At 35.9% G+C, this 25,010-nt stretch overlaps 1 protein-coding gene across 1 annotated transcript in view; it reads right to left on the bottom strand.

The window, feature by feature from the left end:
• The window catches only part of LOC132563490 (uncharacterized), a 36,880-nt gene extending 16,019 nt beyond the window's left edge, over positions 1 to 20,861 (bottom strand). Inside the window, exons 1-5 of the mRNA XM_060228248.1 lie at positions 20,613 to 20,861; positions 15,270 to 16,232; positions 14,835 to 14,977; positions 9,155 to 9,438; positions 3,131 to 3,294 (exon numbers count right to left, since the gene is read on the bottom strand). Coding sequence (XP_060084231.1) covers positions 3,131 to 3,294; positions 9,155 to 9,438; positions 14,835 to 14,977; positions 15,270 to 16,232; positions 20,613 to 20,861 — 1,803 coding nt within the window. The remainder of the gene's footprint in view (positions 1 to 3,130; positions 3,295 to 9,154; positions 9,439 to 14,834; positions 14,978 to 15,269; positions 16,233 to 20,612) is intronic.
• Positions 20,862 to 25,010: the final 4,149 nt, after the last annotated feature.

Below are 25,010 nucleotides of genomic sequence, written 5' to 3'. Positions count from 1 at the left end.
TCATTTAAAACTGGAAAGTGTCATCAGACTACCGGAGGTCCATCTTCATTATTCATTTAAAACTGGACAGTGTCATCAGACTACCGGAGGTCCAGCTTCATTATTCCTATAAAACTGGACAGTGTCATCAGACTACCGGAGGTCCAGCTTCATTATTCCTATAAAACTGGACCGTGTCATCATAAAACTGGACTGTCATCCGGAGGTCCAGCTTCATTATTCCTATAAAACTGGACCGTGTCATCAGACTACCGGAGGTCCAGCTTCATTATTCCTATAAAACTGGACAGTGTCATCAGACTACCGGAGGTCCAGCTTCATTATTCCTATAAAACTGGACCGTGTCATCAGACTACCGGAGGTCCAGCTTCATTATTCATATAAAACTGGACCCTCTTCCCTCAAAGAAACTTCAAACAGAACTTTGTCAAAATTCCATCAGCTATTTATAACTAGTAGCGATTTCTTGATAAAAGGTGACGGACGGATATGGAGGACGGACACCATGTTACAATTTAAAATCCCTGTCATAAAGGACCATAACTCGATCAATTACAAATGAATAGGTTCCGTTGTCAATATCATATTGATATAAGGCTGCAACCAAGTTTCATCAAAATTTATTCATGTTTACTCAACTTATCGTATTCACAGAGGCCATGGAAATAAAACTGCAAAGGGCCATAACTCTGTATATTATAATTGAATCAAATGTTGCTCTCATCTGAGATTTTATTGATAAAAGGCTGCAAATTACGTTACCAACCTATGGTATATACATGTCATAGTTGATTCGATTCGAGGGCCTGTCCCCATTATCACGATTTTTCGTGCAAGAAGTCGTCAACTGACTGACACATTCGTAACTCAAGGATTCAAAAGATATATGTCGATGAAAATTATGGGGAATTTTTATTGTCGCCATAGTGATCTCATTTAGAAATATTCTATTTCTTTGTGCGATATGAAGCTGGGTGTATTTGATGCTTGTTAGTTTGCCTGCTGGTTCGGTTGTTTACCTTGTTCTCATTTGAGAACGTGACATTACTTACTTGGATAGACCGAGATTAACATGTCGAGTGTCGTCGATGAAGCAGAAGGCGCTTCTTCTTCCGGAACACCTGGTCTTATTCTCCTCGTACTTTTTCAGGAGTCTCCATGTAAATAGTCATTTTGTTCATATTTTGCACTAGCTTTATTGAATTTGAGTTTGAATTATGATTATTTTACCATGCTGGTATTTTCTTGATGGTTTTTTATCTGAACGTTAAATTAACAACGCCGTACGATGGACAGACGGACAAGGGAAAGTTAACACACGCCGTTCGACGACGGACGGACAAGGAAAAGTTAACGCACGTCGTACGACTGATGGATGGACAAGGGAAAGTTAAGGCACGCCGATCGACAGACGGACTGACAAGGAAATGTTGACGTACGACGGATAGACGGACGTACGGACTATGATCGCTGTAAATCACCATGACTTTGGGTCAGGTGACCTAAAAATGTAATTTAGATTTATCTCCCCATGAAGTATCTTATATTGATCACGTCTTCGGAGAATTTGTTACTGGTTCTGTTATAAATAATCAGTTAATCTATGCATCGGAATGCGAAAGTACAAACGAATCCGTGGACAAGGAGACACGCTTCATAAGTCTGGGTAAATAATGAAAAACTATATATATATAAGGTTATTATCAATATCCACCGAAATCAATATCATTCCAATCTCTGTAAATAACATAGGACTTTTTATTGATCAAGTTTCACCATGGTTTCACAGCTTTATCGTATCTAGCCGACCAATTGCTCGATATAGATAATATCTGACTGGTAGTCATGGTGATATGTAAAACAGGAAATATATCTAGTCAGTAAAGTACTCGATATAGATAACATCTGGCTGGTAGTCATGGTGATATATAATACAGGAAATATATCTAGTCAGTTAAGTACTCGATATAAATAATATCTGGCTGGTAGTCATGGTGATAGGTAATACAGCAAATATATCTAGTCAGTAAAGTACTCGATATAGATAATATTTGGCTGGTAGTCATGATGGTAGGTAATAAAGGAAATATATCTAGTCAGTAAAGTACTCGATCTAGATAATATCTGGCTGGTAGCCATGGTAATAGGTAATAGAGGAAATATATCTAGTAAGTACAGTACTCCATATAGATTAATATCTGGCTGGTAGTCATGGTGATATATAATACACACAAATCATTATCAGTGTACCAAAATATTCAATAGTTAGTAACGTTTACTGGATTTCAGAAGCATTGATAACAATTGTACCAGTTTATCGGCTACAGGGCGATAGTTTGATGTACACTGAGTATAGTTCAGTAGCATTGATAACGATCGTACAAGTTTATCAGTTACAGGGCGATAGTTTGATGTATACTGAGTATGGTAAGTGGTGTGGATCAATAGGTTGTTAAGTTATAAGTTATTGTAATTTTTTAATTTTTGTTTTGCTGACATGAAATTTTCATTCCTACATGCATATAACTTTACCGAGAATCATGGAAGGGAATGAAAATGTTTACAATATATGACAATGAAATCATTCACTTGTGAAAAGTCAGAAAGCGGATTTTTGAAAATATTTCAAAATACTGATGATAAGAATGTAGGAGTGGTGATTAGGTAGAAAGAAATAAGAAATACTAGCAAAATGGAACAGAAATGAAAGCAATGGTGTATGTAAGATAGTCTCTTTTGAGAGCAGACTGACAGAGTTCCAGATCCCTTACAGCTCCAGCGCCGCCAGGGAATAAAACTTAAACATTGTGTAGTATGTAACAGAGGTCATTGCTTATTTCGATGGGTTCGCTAGGATTCGAACTGCGGACCCCTGGCTGATTAGTAAGAGTTCTCCCTAGCCGAGCGGTATATTGAGTAACTTATTAAGGTTATATATGAACATATATGTAAACATGTATATGGATATATGATGCAGTAGTGAAAAAAGGAAGGACATTCATAAGAAATACTTATGAAGGACAAAAAGAAAGAAAAAATATGCTGGATGAAAGAAAATGTAATTTATATATCCTAATACGGGTGTTGCAATGGAATCAGCCAGAACATACAGATCAACCAAACACTTTACCAGTTTGAGTCCGATACTTGTTTCGAAGGCGGCAGGTACAAAGAATCCGTCTTCAGCAGGGTAAGGTATCGTATCCGGTTCGTGAATCACCACACGTGCTCCGTATCCGTCCGTGATCCCGTGTATATACTCCGGCGTGTCCAGAAATAGAATCATCTGGATACCTGGCGGTACACACCAAACAGAAATGTTGAACAGATAAACCCGCTGCTTTAGTTTGTCATTGCACTATATATGTCGAAAGGGCGCGATGTCTTTCTTTTTTTTTCTATGATGTTTATAGCATGGTAAACGTGTTGTATAAAAATTACATGTAGGAGTATTAAAAAAAATGATATCAATTCAATTCAAATTAACAACAGTGTCTAGTTTCTTATAGATTTCGCTTAGATGATAATAAACGATATTCACTGTCTTTCAACAACAGTGTCTAGTTTGTTATAGATTTCGTTTGGATGATAATAAAGGATATGTAGCCTACTTTCTTTAACAACAGTGTCTAGTCTGTAATAGATTTCGTTTGGATGTTAATAAGTGATATGTACTGTCGTTAATATAGTTGATGGCTTTTTATATAATGAATTCTGAAGCACTACAACAATTTGTCTCCACGTATAATGTACAATTTAAAGGGTTTCCGTCAACGAATAATTACACAAAATCGTTAAAAATGTGGAGTAAGTGACAGAACTCGTTACATTTAATGATACAGAACATCAATAGAATCTATCCACATCCCTGTGGAGTAGAACTAAATGTTTGATCAGAGTCACTGAACCAAAACAACAAACGCATCTCTCTCTAAATTCAATGATCTGCAGACATATTGTATACCGGTGTAAAACCGATGTTTGACCTTAACATTGCCCCGGAAAGCGGATACCATTTTCAAATGAATATTTTCCAATTTCTATCATCTGTTGGTCTAAGATAAAGTAAAACTCACAAATAATACTCTTATTCGTCATATAGTGTTTCAATCGAGTAAATTAAATAATGATTAAAAGTAATTTGTTAAAAAACGAGTTGACAACTATATAATAAAATTACAACGAAAAGTAAAAAGAAAGCGTCAACACGGCAAGATATCTTAACTATTAAAACTGTTATATTGTAATATAACACATTTTATTGATAAATATATAAATCAAAGAGAATGGGCACAACTAACTAGGCTATCTCCCAACATTACAATATACAATAACTACAGATAACACAACTTACTAGGCCCTCGCCCAACATTACAATACACAATAACTACAGATAACACAACTTACTTGGCCCTCTCTCAACATTACAATATACAATAACTACAGATAACACAACTTACTAGGCCCTCTCCCAACATTACAGTACACAATAACTACAGATAACACAACTTACTAGGCCCTCTCCCAACATTACAATACACAATAACTACAGATAACACAACTTACTAGGCCGTCTCCCAACATTACAATACAAAATAACTACATATAACACAACTTACTAGGCCGTCTCCCAACATTACAGTACACAATAACTACAGATAACACAACTTACTAGACCGTCTCCCAACATTACAGTACACAATAACTACAGATAACACAACTTACTAGGCCCTCTCCCAACATTACAATACAAAATAACTACAGATAACACAACTTACTAGGCCGTCTCCCAACATTACAATACACAATAACTACAGATAACACAACTTACTAGGCCCTCTCCCAACATTACTACACACAATAACTACAGATAACACAACTTACTAGGCCGTCTCCCAACATTACAATACACAATAACTACAGATAACACAACTTACTAGGCCCTCTCCCAACATTACAGTACACAATAACTACAGATAACACAACTTACTAGGCCCTCTCCCAACATTACAATACACAATAACTACAGATAACACAACTTACTAGGCCCTCTCCCAACATTACAATACACAATAACTACAGATAACACAACTTACTAGGCCCTCTCCCAACATTACAAGACACAATAACTACAGATAACACAACTTACTAGGCCCTCTCCCAACATTACAATACACAATGACTACAGATAACACAACTTACTAGGCCCTCTCCCAACATTACAATACACAATAACTACAGATAACACAACTTACTAGCCCCTCTCCCAACATTACAATACAAAATAACTACAGATAACACAACTTACTAGGCCGTCTCCCAACATTACAATACACAATAACTACAGATAACACAACTTACTAGGCCGTCTCCCAACATTACAGTACACAATAACTACAGATAACACAACTTACTAGGCCCTCTCCCAACATTACAATACAAAATAACTACAGATAACACAACTTACTAGGCCCTCTCCCGACATCACAATACACAATAACTACAGATAACACAACTTACTAGGCCTTCTCACGACATTACAATATACAATAACTACAGATAACACAACTTACTAGGCCCTCTCCCAACATTACAATACACAATAACTACAGATAACACAACTTACTAGGCGCTCTCCCAACATAACAATATACAATAACTACAGATAACACAACTTACTAGGCCCTCTCCCAACATTCCAATATACAATAACTACAGATAACACAACTTACTAGGCTATCTCCCAACATTACAATATACAATAACTACAGATAACACAACTTACTAGGCCCTCTCCCAACATTACAATACACAATAACTACAGATAACACAACTTACTAGGCCATCTCCCAACATTGCAATACACAATAACTACAGATAACACAACTTACTAGGCCCTCTCCCAACATTACAGTACACAATAACTACAGATAACAGGACTTACTAGGCCCTCTCCCAACATTACTACACACAATAACTACAGATAACACAACTTACTAGGCCCTCTCCCAACATTACAATACACAATAACTACAGATAACACAACTTACTAGGCCCTCTCCCAACATTACAATACACAATAACTAAAGATAACACAACTTACCAGGCCCTCTCCCAACATTACAATATACAATAACACAGATAACACAACTACCACAACACTAGGCCCTCTCCCAACATTACAATACACAATAACTACAGATAACACAACTTACTAGGCCCTCTCCCAACATTACAATATACAATAACTACAGATAACACAACTTACTAGGCCCTCTCCCAACATTACAATACACAATAACTACAGATAACACAACTTACTAGGCGCTCTCCCAACATAACAATATACAATAACTACAGGTAACACAACTTACTAGGCCCAACATAACAATATACAATAACTACAGATAACAGAACTTACTAGACCCTCTCCCAATATTACAATATACAATAACTACATATAACACAACTTACTAGGCCCTCTCCCAACATTACAATACACAATAACTACAGATAACACAACTTACTAGGCCCTCTCCCAACATTACAATACACAATAACTACATATAACACAACTTACTAGGCCCTCTCCCAACATTACAATACACAATAACTACAGATAACACAACTTACTAGGCCCTCTCCCAACATTACAATTACAATACACAATAACTACAGATAACACAACTTACTAGGCCCTCTCCCAACATTACAATATACAATAACTACAGATAACACAACTTACTAGGCCCTCTCCCAACATTACAATACACAATAACTACAGATAACACAACTTACTAGGCCCTCTCCCAACATTCCAATATACAATAACTACAGATAACACAACTTACTAGGCTATCTCCCAACATTACAATATACAATAACTACAGATAACACAACTTACTAGGCCCTCTCCCAACATTACAACACACAATAACTACAGATGACACAACTTACTAGGCCCTCTCCCAACATTACAATACACAATAACTACAGGCCCTCTAACACAACTTACTAGGCCCTCTCCCAACATTACAATACACAATGACTACAGATAACACAACTTACTAGGCCCTCTCCCAACATTACAATACACAATAACTACAGATAACACAACTTACTAGGCCCTCTCCCAACATTACAATACACAATAACTACATATAACACAACTTACTAGGCCCTCTCCCAACATTACTACACACAATAACTACATATAACACAACTTACTAGGCCCTCTCCCAACATTACAATATACAATAACTACATATAACACAACTTACTAGGCCCTCTCCCAACATTACAATACACAATAACTACAGATAACACAACTTACTAGGCCCTCTCCCAACATTACAATACACAATAACTACAGATAACACAACTTACTAGGCCGTCTCCCAACATTACAATACACAATAACTACAGATAACACAACTTACTAGGCCCTCTCCCAACATTACAGTACACAATAACTACATATAACACAACTTACTAGACCCTCTCCCAACATTACAATATACAATAACTACAGGTAACACAACTTACTAGGCCCTCTCCCAACATTACAGTACACAATAACTACAGATAACAGGACTTACTAGGCCCTCTCCCAACATTACTACACACAATAACTAACATTACATAACACAACTTACTAAGCCCTCTCCTAACATTACTGTACACAATAATTACCGATAACACAACTTACTAGGCCCCCTCCCAATATTACAATACACAATAACTACAGATAACACGACAAACTAGGCCCTCTCCCAACATTACATTAAATAATAACTACAAATATCACAACTAACCAGCCCCTCTCCCAACATTACAATACACAATAACTACAGATAACACAACTTACGAGGCCCTTTCCCAACATCACAATACACATTAACTACAGATAACACAACTTACTAGTCCCTCTCCCAACATTACAATACACAATAACTACAGATAACACAACTTACTAGGCCCTCTCCCAACATTACAATACACAATAACTACAGATAACACAACTTACTAGGCCCTCTCCTAACATTACTGTACACAATAACTACAGATAACACAACTTACTAGGCCCTCTCCCAACATTACTGTACACAATAACTACAGATAACACAACTTACTAGGCCCTCTCCTAACATTACAATACACAATAACTACAGATAACACAACTTACTAGGCCTTCTTCCAACATTACAATACACAATAACTACAGATAACACAACTTACTAGGCCCTCTCCCAACATTACAACACACAATAACTACAGATAACACAACTTACTAGGCCCTCTCCCAACATTACAATACACAATAACTACAGATAACACAACTTACTAGGCCCTCTCCCAACATTACAATACACAATAACTACAGATAACACAACTTACTAGACCCTCTCCCAATATTACTACACACAATAACTACAGATAACACAACTTACTAGACCCTCTCCCAATATTACTACACACAATAACTACAGATAACACAACTTACTAGGCCCTCTCCCAATATTACTACACACAATAACTACAGATAACACAACTTACTAGGCCCTCTCCCAACATTACAATACACAATAACTACAGATAACACAACTTACTAGGCCCTCTCCCAATATTACTACACACAATAACTACAGATAACACAACTTACTAGACCCTCTCCCAATATTACTACACACAATAACTACAGATAACACAACTTACTAGGCCCTCTCCCAACATTACAGTACACAATAACTACATATAACACAACTTACTAGACCCTCTCCCAACATTACTACACACAATAACTACAGATAACACAACTAACTAGGTCCTCTCCCAACATTACAATATACAATAACTACATATAACACAACTTACACCTTCAAAATCAGAAACTAGATAACAACTGAATATTACAATACACAATATATATATATAAACACTACACACTGAATAACTACAGTACACAACTTACTAGATCACCCAATATAGAAAACACAATTAGAAACTGGTACACATATATATATATATATAAACACCACAAAACAAGGGATGAAGTACGAAACTTACCAGATACATGATAGAAAACATCGAATCTGGTACACCTTCACATCACTTCTAGATCCTACACACTGAATCTGGTACACCTTCACATCACCTCTAGATCCTACACACTGAATCTGGTACACCTTCACATCACTTCTAGATCCTACACACTGAATCTGGTACACCTTCACATCACCTCTAGATCCTACACACTGAATCTGGTACACCTTCACATCACTTCTAGATCCTACACACTGAATCTGGTACACATTCACATCACTTCTAGATCCTACACACTGAATCTGGTACACATTCACATCACTTCTAGATCCTACACACTGAATCTGGTACACCTTCACATCACTTCTAGATCCTACAGGTGACAGAGTGTAGTAACTGAAGCGGTAATCATTAATTCTGACTAGATGTAGGTGACAGAGTGTAGTAACTGAAGCGGTAATCATTAATTCTGACTAGATGTAGGTGACAGAGTGTAGTAACTGAAGCGGTAATCATTATTTCTGATGTAGGTGACAGAGTTGAGAGTAACTGAAGCGGTAATCATTATTTCTGACTAGATGTAGGTGACAGAGTGTAGTAACTGAAGCGGTAATCATTATTTCTGACTAGATGTAGGTGACAGAGTGTAGTAACTGAAGCGGTAATCATTAATTCTGACTAGATGTAGGTGATAGGTGACAGAGTGTAGTAACTGAAGCGGTAATAATTAATTCTGACTAGATGTAGGTGACAGAGTGTAGTAACTGAAGCGGTAATCATTATTTCTGACTAGATGTAGGTGATAGGTGACAGAGTGTAGTAACGGAAGCGGTAATGATTAATTCTGACTAGATGTAGGTAATAGGTGACAGAGTGTAGTAACTGAAGCGGTAATCATTATTTCTGACTAGACGTAGGTGACAGAGTGTAGTAACTGAAGCGGTAATCATTATTTCTAACTAGATGTAATTGACAGAGTGTAGTAACTGAAGCGGATATCATTATCTCTGACTAGATGTAGGTGACAGAGTAGTAACTGAAGCGGTAATCATTAATTCTGACTAGATGTAGGTGACAGAGTGTAGTAACTGAAGCGGTAATCATTAATTCTGACTAGATGTAGGTGATAGGTGACAGAGTGTAGTAACTGAAGCGGTAATCATTATTTCTGACTAGATGTAGGTGACAGAGTGTAGTAACTGAAGCGGTAATCATTAATTCTGACTAGATGTAGGTGCTAGGTGACAGAGCGTAGAAACTGAAGCGGTAATCATTAATTCTGACTAGATGTAGGTGACAGAGTGTAGTAACTGAAGCGGTAATCATTATTTCTGACTAGATGTAGGTGACAGAGTGTAGTAACTGAAGCGGTAATCATTATTTCTGACTAGATGTAGGTGACAGAGTGTAGTAACTGAAGCGGTAATCATTATTTCTGACTAGATGTAGGTGATAGGTGACAGAGTGTAGTAACTGAAGCGGTAATCATTATTTCTAACTAGATGTAGGTGACAGAGTGTAGTAACTGAAGCGGTAATCATTATTTCTGACTAGATGTAGGTGACAGAGTGTAGTAACTGAAGCGGTAATCATTATTTCTGACTAGATGTAGGTAAGTAACTGAAGCGGTAATCATTATTTCTGACTAGATGTAGGTGATAGGTGTAGTAGAAGCGGTAGATGTAACAGAGTGTAGTAACTGAAGCGGTAATCATTATTTCTGACTAGATGTAGGTGACAGAGTGTAGTAACTGAAGCGGTAATCATTATTTCTGACTAGATGTAGGTGATAGGTGACAGAGTGTAGTAACTGAAGCGGTAATCATTATTTCTGACTAGATGTAGGTGATAGGTAGTAACGGCGGTAATCATTATTTCTAACTAGATGTAGGTGACAGAGTGTAGTAACTGAAGCGGTAATCATTATTTCTGACTAGATGTAGGTGATAGGTGACAGAGTGTAGTAACTGAAGCGGTAATCATTATTTCTGACTAGATGTAGGTGATAGGTGACAGAGTGTAGTCATTACTGAAGCAGGTAATCATTATTATTCTGACTAGATGTAGGTGATAGGTGACTGACTAGATGTAGGTGATAGGTGACAGAGTGTAGTAACTGAAGCGGATATCATTATCTCTGACTAGATGTAGGTGATAGGTGACAGAGTGTAGTAACTGAAGCGGTAATCATTATTTCTGACTAGATGTAGGTGATAGGTGACAGAGTGTAGTAACTGAAGCGGTAATCATTAATTCTGACTAGATGTAGGTGACAGAGTGTAGTAACTGAAGCGGATATCATTATCTCTGACTAGATGTAGGTGATAGGTGACAGAGTGTAGTAACTGAAGCGGTAATCATTATTTCTAACTAGATGTAGGTGACAGAGTGTAGTAACTGAAGCGGTAATCATTATTTCTGACTAGATGTAGGTGATAGGTGACAGAGTGTAGTAACTGAAGCGGTAATCATTATTTCTGACTAGATGTAGGTGACAGAGTGTATAGGTGACAGAGTGTAGTAACTGAAGCGGTAATCATTATTTCTGACTAGATGTAGGTGACAGAGTGTAGTAACTGAAGCGGTAATCATTATTTCTGACTAGATGTAGGTGATAGGTGACAGAGTGTAGTAACTGAAGCGGTAATCATTAATTCTGACTAGATATAGTTGACAGAGTGTAGTAACTGAAGCGGTAATCATTAATTCTGACTAGATGTAGAAGCGGTAATCATTAGCTGACTAGATGTAGGTGACAGAGTGTAGTAACTGAAGCGGTAATCATTAATTCTGACTAGATGTAGGTGACAGAGTGTAGTAACTGAAGCGGTAATCATTATTTCTGACTAGATGTAGGTGACAGAGTGTAGTAACTGAAGCGGTAATCATTATTTCTGACTAGATGTAGGTGACAGAGTGTAGTAACTGAAGCGGTAATCATTACAGAGTGTAGTCATTAACTGAAGCGGTAATCATTATTATTTCTGACTAGATGTAGGTGACAGAGTGTAGTAACTGAAGCGGTAATCATTATTTCTGACTAGATGTAGGTGATAGGTGACAGAGTGTAGTAACTGAAGCGGTAATCATTATTTCTGACTAGATGTAGGTGACAGAGTGTAGTAACTGAAGCGGTAATCATTATTTCTGACTAGATGTAGGTGATAGGTGACAGAGTGTAGTAACTGAAGCGGTAATCATTAATTCTGACTAGATGTAGGTGACAGAGTGTAGTAACTGAAGCGGTAATCATTATTTCTGACTAGATGTAGGTGACAGAGTGTAGTAACTGAAGCGGTAATCATTAATTCTGACTAGATGTAGGTGACAGAGTGTAGTAACTGAAGCGGTAATCATTATTTCTGACTAGATGTAGGTGACAGAGTGTAGTAACTGAAGCGGTAATCATTAATTCTGACTAGATGTAGGTGATAGGTGACAGAGCATAGTAACTGAAGCGGTAATCATTAATTCTGACTAGATGTGGGTGACAGAGTGTAGTAACTGAAGCGGTAATCATTATTGCTGACTACATGTAGGTGATAGGTGACAGAGTGTAGTAACTGAAGCGGTAATCATTATTTCTGACTAGATGTAGGTGACAGAGTGTAGTAACTGAAGCGGTAATCATTATTTCTGACTAGATGTAGGTGATAGGTGACAGAGTGTAGTAACTGAAGCGGTAATCATTATTTCTGACTAGATGTAGGTGATAGGTGACAGAGTGTAGTAACTGAAGCGGTAATCATTAATTCTGACTAGATGTAGGTGACAGAGTGTAGTAACTGAAGCGGTAATCATTATTTGTACTGACTAGATCATTATTTCTGACTAGTAGGTGATAGATGTGACAGAGTGTAGTAACTGAAGCGGTAATCATTATTTCTGACTAGATGTAGGTGATAGGTGACAGAGTGTAGTAACTGAAGCGGTAATCATTATTTCTGACTAGATGTAGGTGATAGGTGACAGAGTGTAGTAACTGAAGCGGTAATCATTATTTCTGACTAGATGTAGTAGGTGACAGAGTGTAGTAACTGAAGCGGTAATCATTATTTCTGACTAGATGTAGGTGACAGAGTGTAGTAACTGAAGCGGTAATCATTAATTCTGACTAGATGTAGGTGAAGCGGTAATCATTAATTCTGACTAGATGTAAGTGACAGAGTGTAGTAACTGAAGCGGTAATCATTATTTCTGACTAGATGTAGGATAGGTGACAGAGTGTAGTAACTGAAGCGGTAATCATTATTCTGACTAGATGTAGGTGATAGGTGACAGATGTAGTGAGTGAAGCGGTAATCATTATTTCTGACTAGATGTAGGTGACAGAGTGTAGTAACTGAAGCGGTAATCATTAATTCTGACTAGATGTAGGTGATAGGTGACAGAGAAGCGGTGTAGTAACTGAAGCGGTAATCATTATTTCTGACTAGAATGTAGGTGACAGGTGTACAACTGAAGCGGTAGACTAGATGTAGTAACAGAGTGTAAACTGAAACGGTAATCATTAATTCCGACTAGATGTAGGTGACAGAGTGTAGTAACTGAAGCGGCAATCATTATTGCTGACTAGATGTAGGTGATAGGTGACAGAGTTAGAACAATGAAGCGGTAGTTTTCAGGTGACAGAGTGTTCATGCAACTGAAGCGGTAATCATTATTTCTGACACAGTAGATATTCCCAAAAGTATGTAGGTGATAGTGTTTCATAAACACATCTAATTCTTTTCTTTTCCCGCAGATGTATTTCTGGTAATCATTAATTCTGACTAGATTTGGTAATCATTATTTCTGATTAGGTGATAGGTGACAGAGTGTAGTAACTGAAGCGGTAATCATTATTTCTAACTAGATGTAATTGACAGAGTGTAGTAACTGAAGCGGATATCATTATCTCTGACTAGATGTAGGTGATAGGTGACAGAGTGTAGTAACGTTATTATTTCTGACTAGATGTAGGATGGTTAGACATACATTTACCAACACAAACAAAGCCATATTATATGATGGTGTTAAACTTTAACCCATTGACCTTATAACCATATCCGCTTCATCAGCCCGTTAACATGATTTCCTTTATCACTGATTTCATATCAATATGCAGTGTATAGTCTCCATTACTAGATGCCTAGCTACATTATGATGTAAACATATCATAGCTGATTCGATATCGAACTTTTTGTTCCCAACATCAATATAACCATGAAAGATGTCGGCTGCTGTTTTTGGAAGCGCTTGGTGATGAGAATTTGTGTAATTTGATGACGTAATCATTGTATCCCATTTTTTTGTGTTCGATGGTCTGGTGTCTTTATTGTCACGAACTCGGTTCTCATTTCACGTGCTGATTGTGCTTAGTTTGCCATCGCAAGTCAAGCTGTTGAGACGGTAGCGTTAATTCATCCGAAAGCCTCAGACATTTTGTTTAACAAATAAATTGAACAATGAATACGTATGAGCGGGTGAGTGTATGCTCGTTCGTGCGTGTGTGTGTGTGAGGGAGGGTGTGTGGGTGGGTGTGTGTGTGTGTGTGTGCGAGTGTAAGTGTAAATGAGTGGAAGTACTTATATATGTATTGTATTACATATGTTTATGTATTTGTATTGCTTTTGTGCCTATGAGTCGTATGGCTCACGGCAAATAAAGAATCTGAATCTAGTCCAAATTGGCTTCACAATGAACCGCAAAACAATGATAATCAATTTTGTTTCATCAATTGTACGCAGGAATTTAAACTAACAGAAACCTATTCTATAAAAAGTTACAGGTAGATCAATAAAAAAAAGCACCTGGTTTCCTTCATGTAGAGTTGTTTGAAGGTGGTCATGAGGGCTGTAAGTGGGTCATCGCCAGCTCCAGTATCAATAGGGTTTTCATCTCTGTCAGTAAGGTTTAACGTAGCTAAGTCTTCCACAAACCTCCGCTTTCTTGACTGAAATATACAAATATATTTGCATGCAATAGTCTTATTTCAAGGTGATGTTTATCCTTTGAAAATAATTGAATAATTATGTTCGAAAAAATCTTTCACTGTAATTTTGGAATTAAATTGATATATCAGAACAAGATGTTTTGTAATTTGTAAAGCATTTAAAATCGGAGTTTCAAACAGAGGTAACTGATATACTGGTGGCTATTTCAAGGCAAAGCGAAGACAATGTGTTTGATGTAACAAGATAATGAAGCTCATATTTACCGTATTTACCTGGCTAAAATCTACTTACAAAACTCTCTGCAGTTTTTCCATTAGCACTCTGTCCGGAACCTCCATTTCTGTTACCATTCTTTGAACCACTTCCGGTAGTGCCCCCTCCTCCGGAAACACCATTTTCCCTACTGTCTCCATCAGTACTGCTATTGTCAGTAGTACTTCCTGATCCACCAATATCACCTCCACTATTCCTCCCTCTTCTACTTCCTGTGCTACTTTCGGTACTACTACCTTCTGAGATTCCGGTACCATCACCACTACTACTTCCTGTGCTACTTTCGGTAGTACCACGTTCTGAGATTCCGGTGCTACCCCCAGTAGTCGTGATGTTAGTACTACCCATTGCATTTCCGGTACCACCACTTCCGCTACCTCCAGTATTAGTACCACCATCTGACTCACCAGTTTCATGTTCTCCATCCTTATTTCTTCCTCTTCTCCCTCCGGTACTACTTGCAGTAATCCCACCGTCCACACTTCTGGCACCATCACTCCCTCCGCTATCACTAACAATATTTATGGTAGAATTACCGCCTACTCCCTCTTCTGTATCATTTCCGGTTCCGCCTTTTGAATTCTCATTCAAACCAGTTATTAATTCCTCAACTTGTACTTTATATTTGTTAGGGTGAGTACGAGTTATTAATTCTTTAAGTTGTTTAGACGCGAGTGACAGCTGAGACTGTCTTATAGGGTTTGTGTTACAGATGCTGATAGCCGGGGGAGGTAGGTTACTAAATTCTATAGTAATCTTGGTCTGTTTTGGTCGTGAGTAGTATTGTTCACTGAGGAACACCAGGTGGAAAATCATAGCCCCCACAGCGCCCAGAAGGAGGACTGTCCATATCAACTTAGCTATAGGTTGAACGGACGTATGAATATATGCCACTCCTACCATAGAGGTCCTTTCCGCAAATCCAGAAAGCAATGCAATAGCAGACATCTTGGTATCATTTGATTTCGAATTTCGCTGTTCCTGAAATGACAACAAATTTAAATACTGAGAACCTTGCATTGCAGGCTCTCAAAGAAAGATACTGCAAAGCCAAGTATTTCTGTGTGATTATATTTTCGCGGGTTACTGAAGTATTGGTGGTAGACATAATGACGAAACGTTCTTATGAGTTGTGATATTTATCTACTGTCATTACATATCGAAAATAAAAGAATCAAGTATTATTTTATAAAATGTCTCATTTCTTTGTAAACGGTCTTATTTCTCTATGATATATCTTATTCAAAATTGAGTAATTATCTTATGTATTCATATACATAAAATAACATAGATTATAAGTTATAGAATTTGGTTAAATACTGCATCAACATTTCCCCTTGATTCCAGCTTAGCATGCCAGTATTGAAGCATTTCAATTTAACCCTAACAATAAAATCATTATTACTGACAATGTAAGTATGATGAGTAATTTTCAAATCACTGGCGAAAATAAAATTAAAAGTGTGTTTGACCTATTGTCTACGCTTGATCAATAAAATAAAAAAGTAACCAGGTAAGAGATACTGTATACTTATTTATTACCAGGTAAGAGATACTGTATACTTATTTGTTACCTGGTAAGAGATACTGTATACTTCTTTGTTACCAGGTAAGAGAGAAGTGTATACTTATTTGTTACCAGGTAAGAGAGAAGTGTATACTTATTTGTTACCAGGTAAGAGAGGTGTATACTTATTTGTTACCAGGTAAGAGATACTGTATACTTATTTGTTACCAGGTAAGAGATACTGTATACTTATTTGTTACCAGGTAAGAGATACTGTATACTTACCAGGTTTATACTTATTTGTTACCAGGTAAGAGATATTGTATACTTATTTGTTACCAGGTAAGAGAGAAGTACTGTTACTTACTTTTTGTTACCAGGTAAGAGAGATACTTACCAGTAAGAGATACTTATTTGTTACCAGGTAAGAGAGAAGTGTATACTTATTTGTTACCAGGTAAGAGAGAAGTGTATACTTATTTGTTACCAGGTAAGAGAGGTGTATACTTATTTGTTATCAGGTAAGAGAGAATTGTATAATTATTTATTACCAGGTAAGAGATACTGTATACTTATTTGTTACCAGGTAAGAGATACTGTATACTTATTTGTTACCAGGTAAGAGATACTGTATACTTATTTGTTACCAGGTAAGAGAGAAGTGTATACTTATTTGTTACCAGGTAAGAGATACTGTATACTTATTTGTTACCAGGTAAGATATATTGTATACTTATTTGTTACCAGGTAAGAGAGAAGTGTATACTTATTTGTTACCAGGTAAGAGATACTGTATACTTATTTGTTACCAGGTAAGAGATACTGTATACTTATTTGTTACCAGGTAAGAGATACTGTATACTTATTTGTTACCAGGTAAGAGATGCTGTATATTTGTTACCAGGTAAGAGATAATGTATACTTATTTGTTACCAGGTAAGAGATAATGTATACTTATTTGTTATCAGGTAAGAGATAATGTATACTTATTTGTTACCAGGTAAGAGATAATGTATACTTATTTGTTACCAGGTAAGAGATACTGTATACTTATTTGTTACAAGGTAAGAGATATTGTATACTTATTTGTTACCAGGTAAGAGATAATGTATACTTATTTGTTACCAGGTAAGAGATACTGTATACTTATTTGTTACCAGGTAAGAGATACTGTATACTTATTTGTTATCAGGTAAGAGATACTGTATACTTATTTGTTACAAGGTAAGAGATACTGTATACTTATTTGTTACCAGGTAAGAGATAATGTATACTTATTTGTTATCAGGTAAGAGATACTGTATACTTATTTGTTACAAGGTAAGAGATACTGTATACTTATTTGTTACCAGGTAAGAGATAATGTATACTTATTTGTTACCAGGTAAGAGATACTGTATACTTATTTGTTACCAGGTAAGAGATACTGTATACTTATTTGTTACCAGGTAAGAGATACTGTATACTTATTTGTTATCAGGTAAGAGATACTGTATACTTATTTGTTACCAGGTAAGAGATACTGTATATTTATTTGTTACTAGGTAAGAGATACTGTATACTTATTTGTTATCATGTAAGAGAGAATTGTATACTTATTTGTTATCAGGTAAGAGAGAAGTGTATACTTATTATGGCATTCAAAGTAAACACGTACTACTGAAGAGATAAAAATTATCATTATAAAATGGTGAGTTATATATTGAAAAAAACCTAACGTAAGAAGGCCGCTTAGGTCTCAATTCGCAATGAAATATTCCGCCATAACATTTAAGGCTATATTCACACCAATGTATGCCCGTGTCGTAATAGACATATATTTCCTCAACATTCAAGTGAAGTGTTGTTACGCGCTACAGAATATCAATTTAAGTGTCGCTGCATCATCAAGTAGATATTATTCGTCGATTTACGCGTAAGTTTTAAAAGCAATCACTGCACTTTAATCTCTTTTATCATCAAAAACACTTTCATTGTCGACATGAAATGAAAGTCATTTTCAAACATATTGGAGTCACGGTTGAATTATCATCACTAAACGTTAATGAATCGGGTGTTTCACGTCATATATATGCGCGTCTAAAAGGACGAAAATATTTCATAAATGAATACTTATTTATGTCAAACGTGTGGTTTCCTTTAAATTTTAAAACTTATTGTCATCATTTATCAATCCTGCTAAAACGAAGGCTGTTTTCGTTTCTTTAAAACAATTGAATTATCAAGTTAGTAAGGAGACTCTCAATACTATATACAGGTCTTCGACCAACTCCTGAAAATGTCTCCTGTGTCTGGGATGTTTTTTCTCATAAACTGTCAAATGCCGTGGAAAGAGTGCAATAAAAAACTGCTAGACTTGTGTATGGTCTATCTGTTGTAGCCTTCTACCAAATGAATGTTGGTTACCGATATCTGTCGGTATTACCACGAATTAGACATAGGTATAGCGGTCTTAAAAGTGATTTATTTCGTGTGGGTATATGTCCCTCACCTCTATGTCATTGTGGTGATGATAACGAAGATGCGTATCATCATTACTTTTCACTTGTCCACAATTTGTAAATCCACGAATTGGTATTTTAAATTCTAGTTGACATTAGTACCCAGCTCATTCCCGATGTCAATGTTCTTTACCGGGGCGTCCCCGTCCTTCCACTCCAAACCAATGCAATATTATATTGGTCGTGCTTTCTTATATAAAAACAACAAAAAAAAGGTTCGAAACTAATTAGTGGACAATCTAGACAACCAGAACCCTTTCTTATTCTAACTTGTTCTCCTTATTGTTTTGCATGTATAAGTCAAAATGTTGAACAGATCAGTATTATATTTGGGATAGGTTATGAAAACGTCTTAAATTGATTCTTAAAAGTGTATTAAACTTTGTGTGTAAAATATATCTCCCCGGAAAATGACCTTAGCTCCAAGATTTCAGATGTGTACGAGAATTTAATGTTTTTAGAGGTATCGTCCTGCTTATCACTTTTTTCTGTTTCATACTGGTTTCCATATGAGACAGACAGACAGACAGAGGGAGGGAGACAGAGACAGAGAGAGACAGACAGAGAGGGAGGGAGGGAGAGAGAGACAGGCAGACAGACAGAGAGAGAGGGAGAGAGTGAGAGAGACAGACAGGGAGAGAGACACACACTCAGACAGATAGAGACAGACAGACAGAGAGGGAGGGAGAGATAGAGACAGACAGACAGACAGACAGACAGACAGACAGAGAAAGAGACAAAGGGCGAGAAAGAGGGAGACAAACAGACAGACAGACACACAGAGAGGGAGACAAACAGAGAGAGAAAGACAGACAGACAAACAGACAGACAGACAGATACAGAGAGAAAGACAGACAGAGAGACAGACAGACAGAGAGACAGACAGAGTGACAGACAGACAGAGAGAGAGAGAGGCAAGCTAACATGAATTGTATAACTATCAGTACATGTACGATATAATCATGAAGCAATGTCGGCCCATAATTTTGTTTACCTGTACGATATGTTTTATTAAGAATAAAAGATATCGTAATTAATGTTCTATGTGAAAGATAATATAATTAAAATCACGTCTCTATCAAGATGTTTTATATAGAATTAGATTAAAAAGCGAAAAAAAAACAAAACAAAAACAAGAAAATATCAGTTTCTGATGTTCAATATTACGAAATCTCGTTTTATATACGATATCTTCTACAGACACGTGATTAAACAATTATGATATAACGTCCTCGTTGTATGCCTTTTGAATAAACTAATCCATACCCTTTCAATTTCGTATATGTGAGCAATAAAAATGATTAATTGATAAAGCAATTAGTGATATTCATAGTGATGTGTAAGTGTCCCTACCTTCATATCGTAATCCACAGGTGGTTCCTTAGGGGGTTTCGACAGAATCCAGTTGTTCTCTCCTGGAAAATTCGAATAGTTGCGCTCCAACATCTCACTCTGGTTAATGTCCAGATATGTTTCCATGGTAACGTTTCCATCATTGCGGTTCGTACTGGTGGTCCAGGAATGTATTCCACTTCCGTCCATGTCCTCAAATCTAACAATCCCGGAACTCAGTGTGTAGCTGGACATACGTCGTTTTGTCATTATGTCTGGGTATCTGGGGTTACACTTGTTTTAAAAATCAAAGTTCATAGAAAAAGCAAACCACTTATTTCATTAAAAACAGCTAGCATTTAAGTCTACCATTATATATATATATATATGTGTGCGTTTTAAATTAAAAAAACACCATTAGCTTCGCTTCACTTGTCACTTTCCATTTATCCTAAAGTTAAAAAGATACGTAAAAAATAACTCGATCAAAATGATTTTGTATCTAAAATCGTGGTATACGTCATATCGTAAATAAGCAGGGATTGACGATACGGGTTTGTGTTCCATTCCATCTGTACAAAGTCGTGACAAGATTCCTCATCATGTCAGCTTGAAATATCTTCATTTAAATCTCCATATTAGCTCATTCAAATAGAAATTCCGCCCAGATACCTCCACACCTTAAATCTTGTAAATCCGTCAACATTTCCTTATATTTTAAAAATAAACACGGGATAAATACCTTCAGATACGTTTTGTTAATAAATTATAAATCTAACTAAACACGTAGAGTGTTTGTAAATGACGGAGGTCATTATCGTTGCGAGTTGTGTTTACCATCGAAGCATCACGGGGTATATCAATATTAACATGATCACAGAGTGTTCCCGGGGCAGTATTACGTTTTGTCGTTCTGTGAACAGTCAAGGTTAAAAACACATCTAATATATCATTTCAATACATACTGTTATCAACATTCTACTTTTTCAATTTTCGGTGTATATATCTTAAGTGATAAATTTACTTAAATAAACAATTTGTGGTTTTCATATTGCTTATATATCCTTATTTCTAAGTGTTTTTGGTTCTTTGATTGATTGTCGTGGGAATAATTGTCGGCCACTTACCACGAATCAGACTTTTTTGTTCATTTTTGTGAATTTGACGACAAGGAAATCCAATTATTAAACAAAATAAACTTAAGTAATGTAATTAGAGTTTAGAACCAAAAGGGCAGCAGACTTAGAGATACCAGACTCATAATTCAAAGAAAGTGTGTTTTTTAGCGGTTCATATAAATTTTAGACCTTGCCTTCTACCATTGAAGAACAAATATCAATTAAAAAATAGGTTCAAGGTTACGAAACTCTGAACGGAACTACATTAAACTCCTGTTTTGTTTTGAATATTGAACTCGGCAGTGATGCTAGGGGCTTAAAGAAGATTACAAATTGGCCGAAATATCTTCGACAAAATTCGGAGACTAAATGATGGGGCTAGCTGAACTCATCAAAATCATGTCAACAGGACACAAGTTTGATAATATAAACGGCACCAAACAAATCGTCGTCCAAACACTCCAATCATGTTGTAAGCCAAACAAGGATAGCGGAAATAACCAACTTGCAAAGACTTTACCGGTTTTGCAAAGACAGATCACCGTCTCTAAGGTAGCAGTACACAGTTTATCGGTGTGGCCAGAGACATGTGATATATACGTCTCTGGTGTGGCCATGCTGTTTTTCTTCATTGGAATACTCCATTATAAAGGTTTTATTCAAAATTTTTTCAGAATAATATTTTAGCTTTTTGTTGGAAATTACCATTTGGGAAATCTCGAATCTGTGTCTACGGATCAAAAACTAGCTTTGCAGGAAGTAAAATTTTCATGGTGTTTAGATGTTTCCGAGATGGCATTTACTGAAATAAAAGTGGTTTGTTACACTGACAGTGATGTTGATTTTAAGACAGGTGTTCAAAAATAAATTTCATCTATAAAGTCGTAGTATTAAGTTGGAATTAGCAGTGTTTTTGCATTTTTTGAGTTGGTAACCGTGGAAATCACATGTCTGAAATCAGAGGAAATTTTTTATTCACACAAATTTTATCTCTCTACTATTAACGTAAATGTTATGTAGTTTATATATATATACACATGCAATGATGTATTTTTCATAACCAAACTCTTTTACCTGTATGTCTCAAATAATTTCAGGAAAAATTCAATGAACTGTTTCCTTCGACCTAGAATATTGAAATAAAATTGTACTTCATAATTTTGGTCTCTTTGATAATTGTTTGGAGTTTCATCTTCAAGTTCGGGGGAGATAAGCTAATATAAGAATTTAGAATTCTTTACAAAAACTTTGGGACTGGTAGCCAGTTGTGGTACCGTTTGTGTGTTGTTTATATATTAATGAATATACGTGTAATGATGTGAACATCGTTCAAGTCTTCTGGTGTTAAATACGTAATTCTTATCCTTAATAAATTATTTCATTACATTTTATTTTCATTATCTGTTTACATTTTGTTTATGTCTAAATCTCTTTTCTGGTCAAAGTACGTCTTCGTATAATTGATCTAAAAATCCCCTTTTAATCACCTTTAATTTTCTGTCCTTTTTTCTAATGACCCTTGTTTGTTCGCCTGTCCTCTGATTTTTTACCTTATAATCTGATTTTAACTTAGACTAACATTATTAAGGCGGGTGTGGTTTATAAAGCAGAAGACATCTTACCCTTCCAGAACACCTGGTCTTATTTATTGTACTTTTTTAGGAATGTCCGTTTGAATTATGGGAAAGTTTGCCTGTCGTCATAATGATCTCAATGAGAAATATTCTATTTGTGTGATAAGAAGCTGGACTTGTTTGATGCTCATTAGTTTGCCTATAGGTTCCGTTGTTTAATACCTTGTTCTCATTGAAAACCTGACATTACTTGCTTGCACTGACCAAGGTTTACATGGCAGGTGTCGCTGATCAAGCTGAAGACGGTTACTCTTCCGGAACAACTGGTCTAATTCTCCTTGTACTTTTTCAGGAGTTCCCGAGTAATCACTCTGTTGCCATGGTTTGATAAATTTCGAGTTGGAGTTAAGCTGACAATATGTTCATATTCTTTTAACATTCTATGTCCCCTTTCTATAATGGGTAAAACAGATATAGTTAATGAAAACAAACCTTGCTTTAGAAAGTTAGGAAATTTGTTAGTGCGATTTATAACCGAGTTATATATAAAATGTTCCTAATCATAAATTTTACCATGCCTGCCTAAACCTTGTAAATACAGATGCAGTGAGGATGTTAAGTAGCTGTGTTGCCAAGCCCTTGTGCTGAGCCACATTGTTGTGTACCTCCACATTTATGTAGGTATATCTGGGCTGAATATATAAAAATGTTATGTAATATGACATCTTTTTCTGTAGTGTCATCTCACTGGAATGTTAGGTATCCCAGTATTGAGAAATATTCTATTTCTTTGTGCGATATGAAGCTGGGCATGTTTGATGCTCATTGGTTTGCGTGTTGGTAACATTGTTGTATATCTTGTTGTCATTTTAAAATGTGACAGTGACTAACATGGTGGTGTAGACAATAAAGCATAAGACGGTTATTCTCCCCAAACACCTGGTCACATTCTCCTTCTACTTTCAAAAATAAAAGAAAAACTTTTATCCATAAAACTATTTTAATTAAATTATTTATACATAAGATTATCACAGAATTCACTTGATCTTACAGCACTCCCACATAAACAGTGTGGTAGACTATAAAAAAAAATATTATACATTTTATGTACACAATTTACAGTTCTAAATATTGTAAAAATTAGGAGAGATATTTTCCTGAAAATATTTCCTCCACAATTAAACTTTGTATTATTTCAAGATTTTTTTAGATTCAGTAAAGTATATCATTAACAAATACAAGGTTTCAAAAGGAAAATCTGAAAAAAAAATTCAGATTATTTTTTATTAAAAAATGTAAACATGTGGAAAGCATGAAAATCTGCCAGGAAAATGATACATAGTGTTAACATTGAATTTATCACAGCCTGAATAAAACCTGTCATTTCCCCCCCAAAAAAAGAAAATGAAGATACTTCATAAAATATATAATCAACAAATTTAATATACACAGAGTTATCTCCCTGCATTAACATGGTGTGATATTAAAATTTTATATTATGAGAAAAAATGATTTTTTGCAAAAAAAAAAAAAAAAATTATGTCCAGTTTTGGTTCAGCAATTCAGCAGAGTGAGTAAATATATTTCCTTTATAGAATTATGGTACTTTGTTTTTCTTAAGAGATATTTAATAAACAACTGCTTGATACAATATAAAAATAGTTGACAGAAAGTCAGCAGGGTTAAGTACAATAACTTTTCTCAAAATAGCAGCTTTGTTTGAAGTG

Source organism: Ylistrum balloti, unplaced genomic scaffold, assembly GCF_031769215.1.
Source record: "Ylistrum balloti isolate Yb309-2 unplaced genomic scaffold, AGI_CSIRO_Ybal_v1 Utg371748, whole genome shotgun sequence".
In the NCBI taxonomy this organism is placed as follows: domain Eukaryota; kingdom Metazoa; phylum Mollusca; class Bivalvia; order Pectinida; family Pectinidae; genus Ylistrum; species Ylistrum balloti.
The sequence above is the reverse complement of the archived record's forward strand: the minus strand, read 5'-3'. Positions and strand labels throughout refer to the sequence as shown.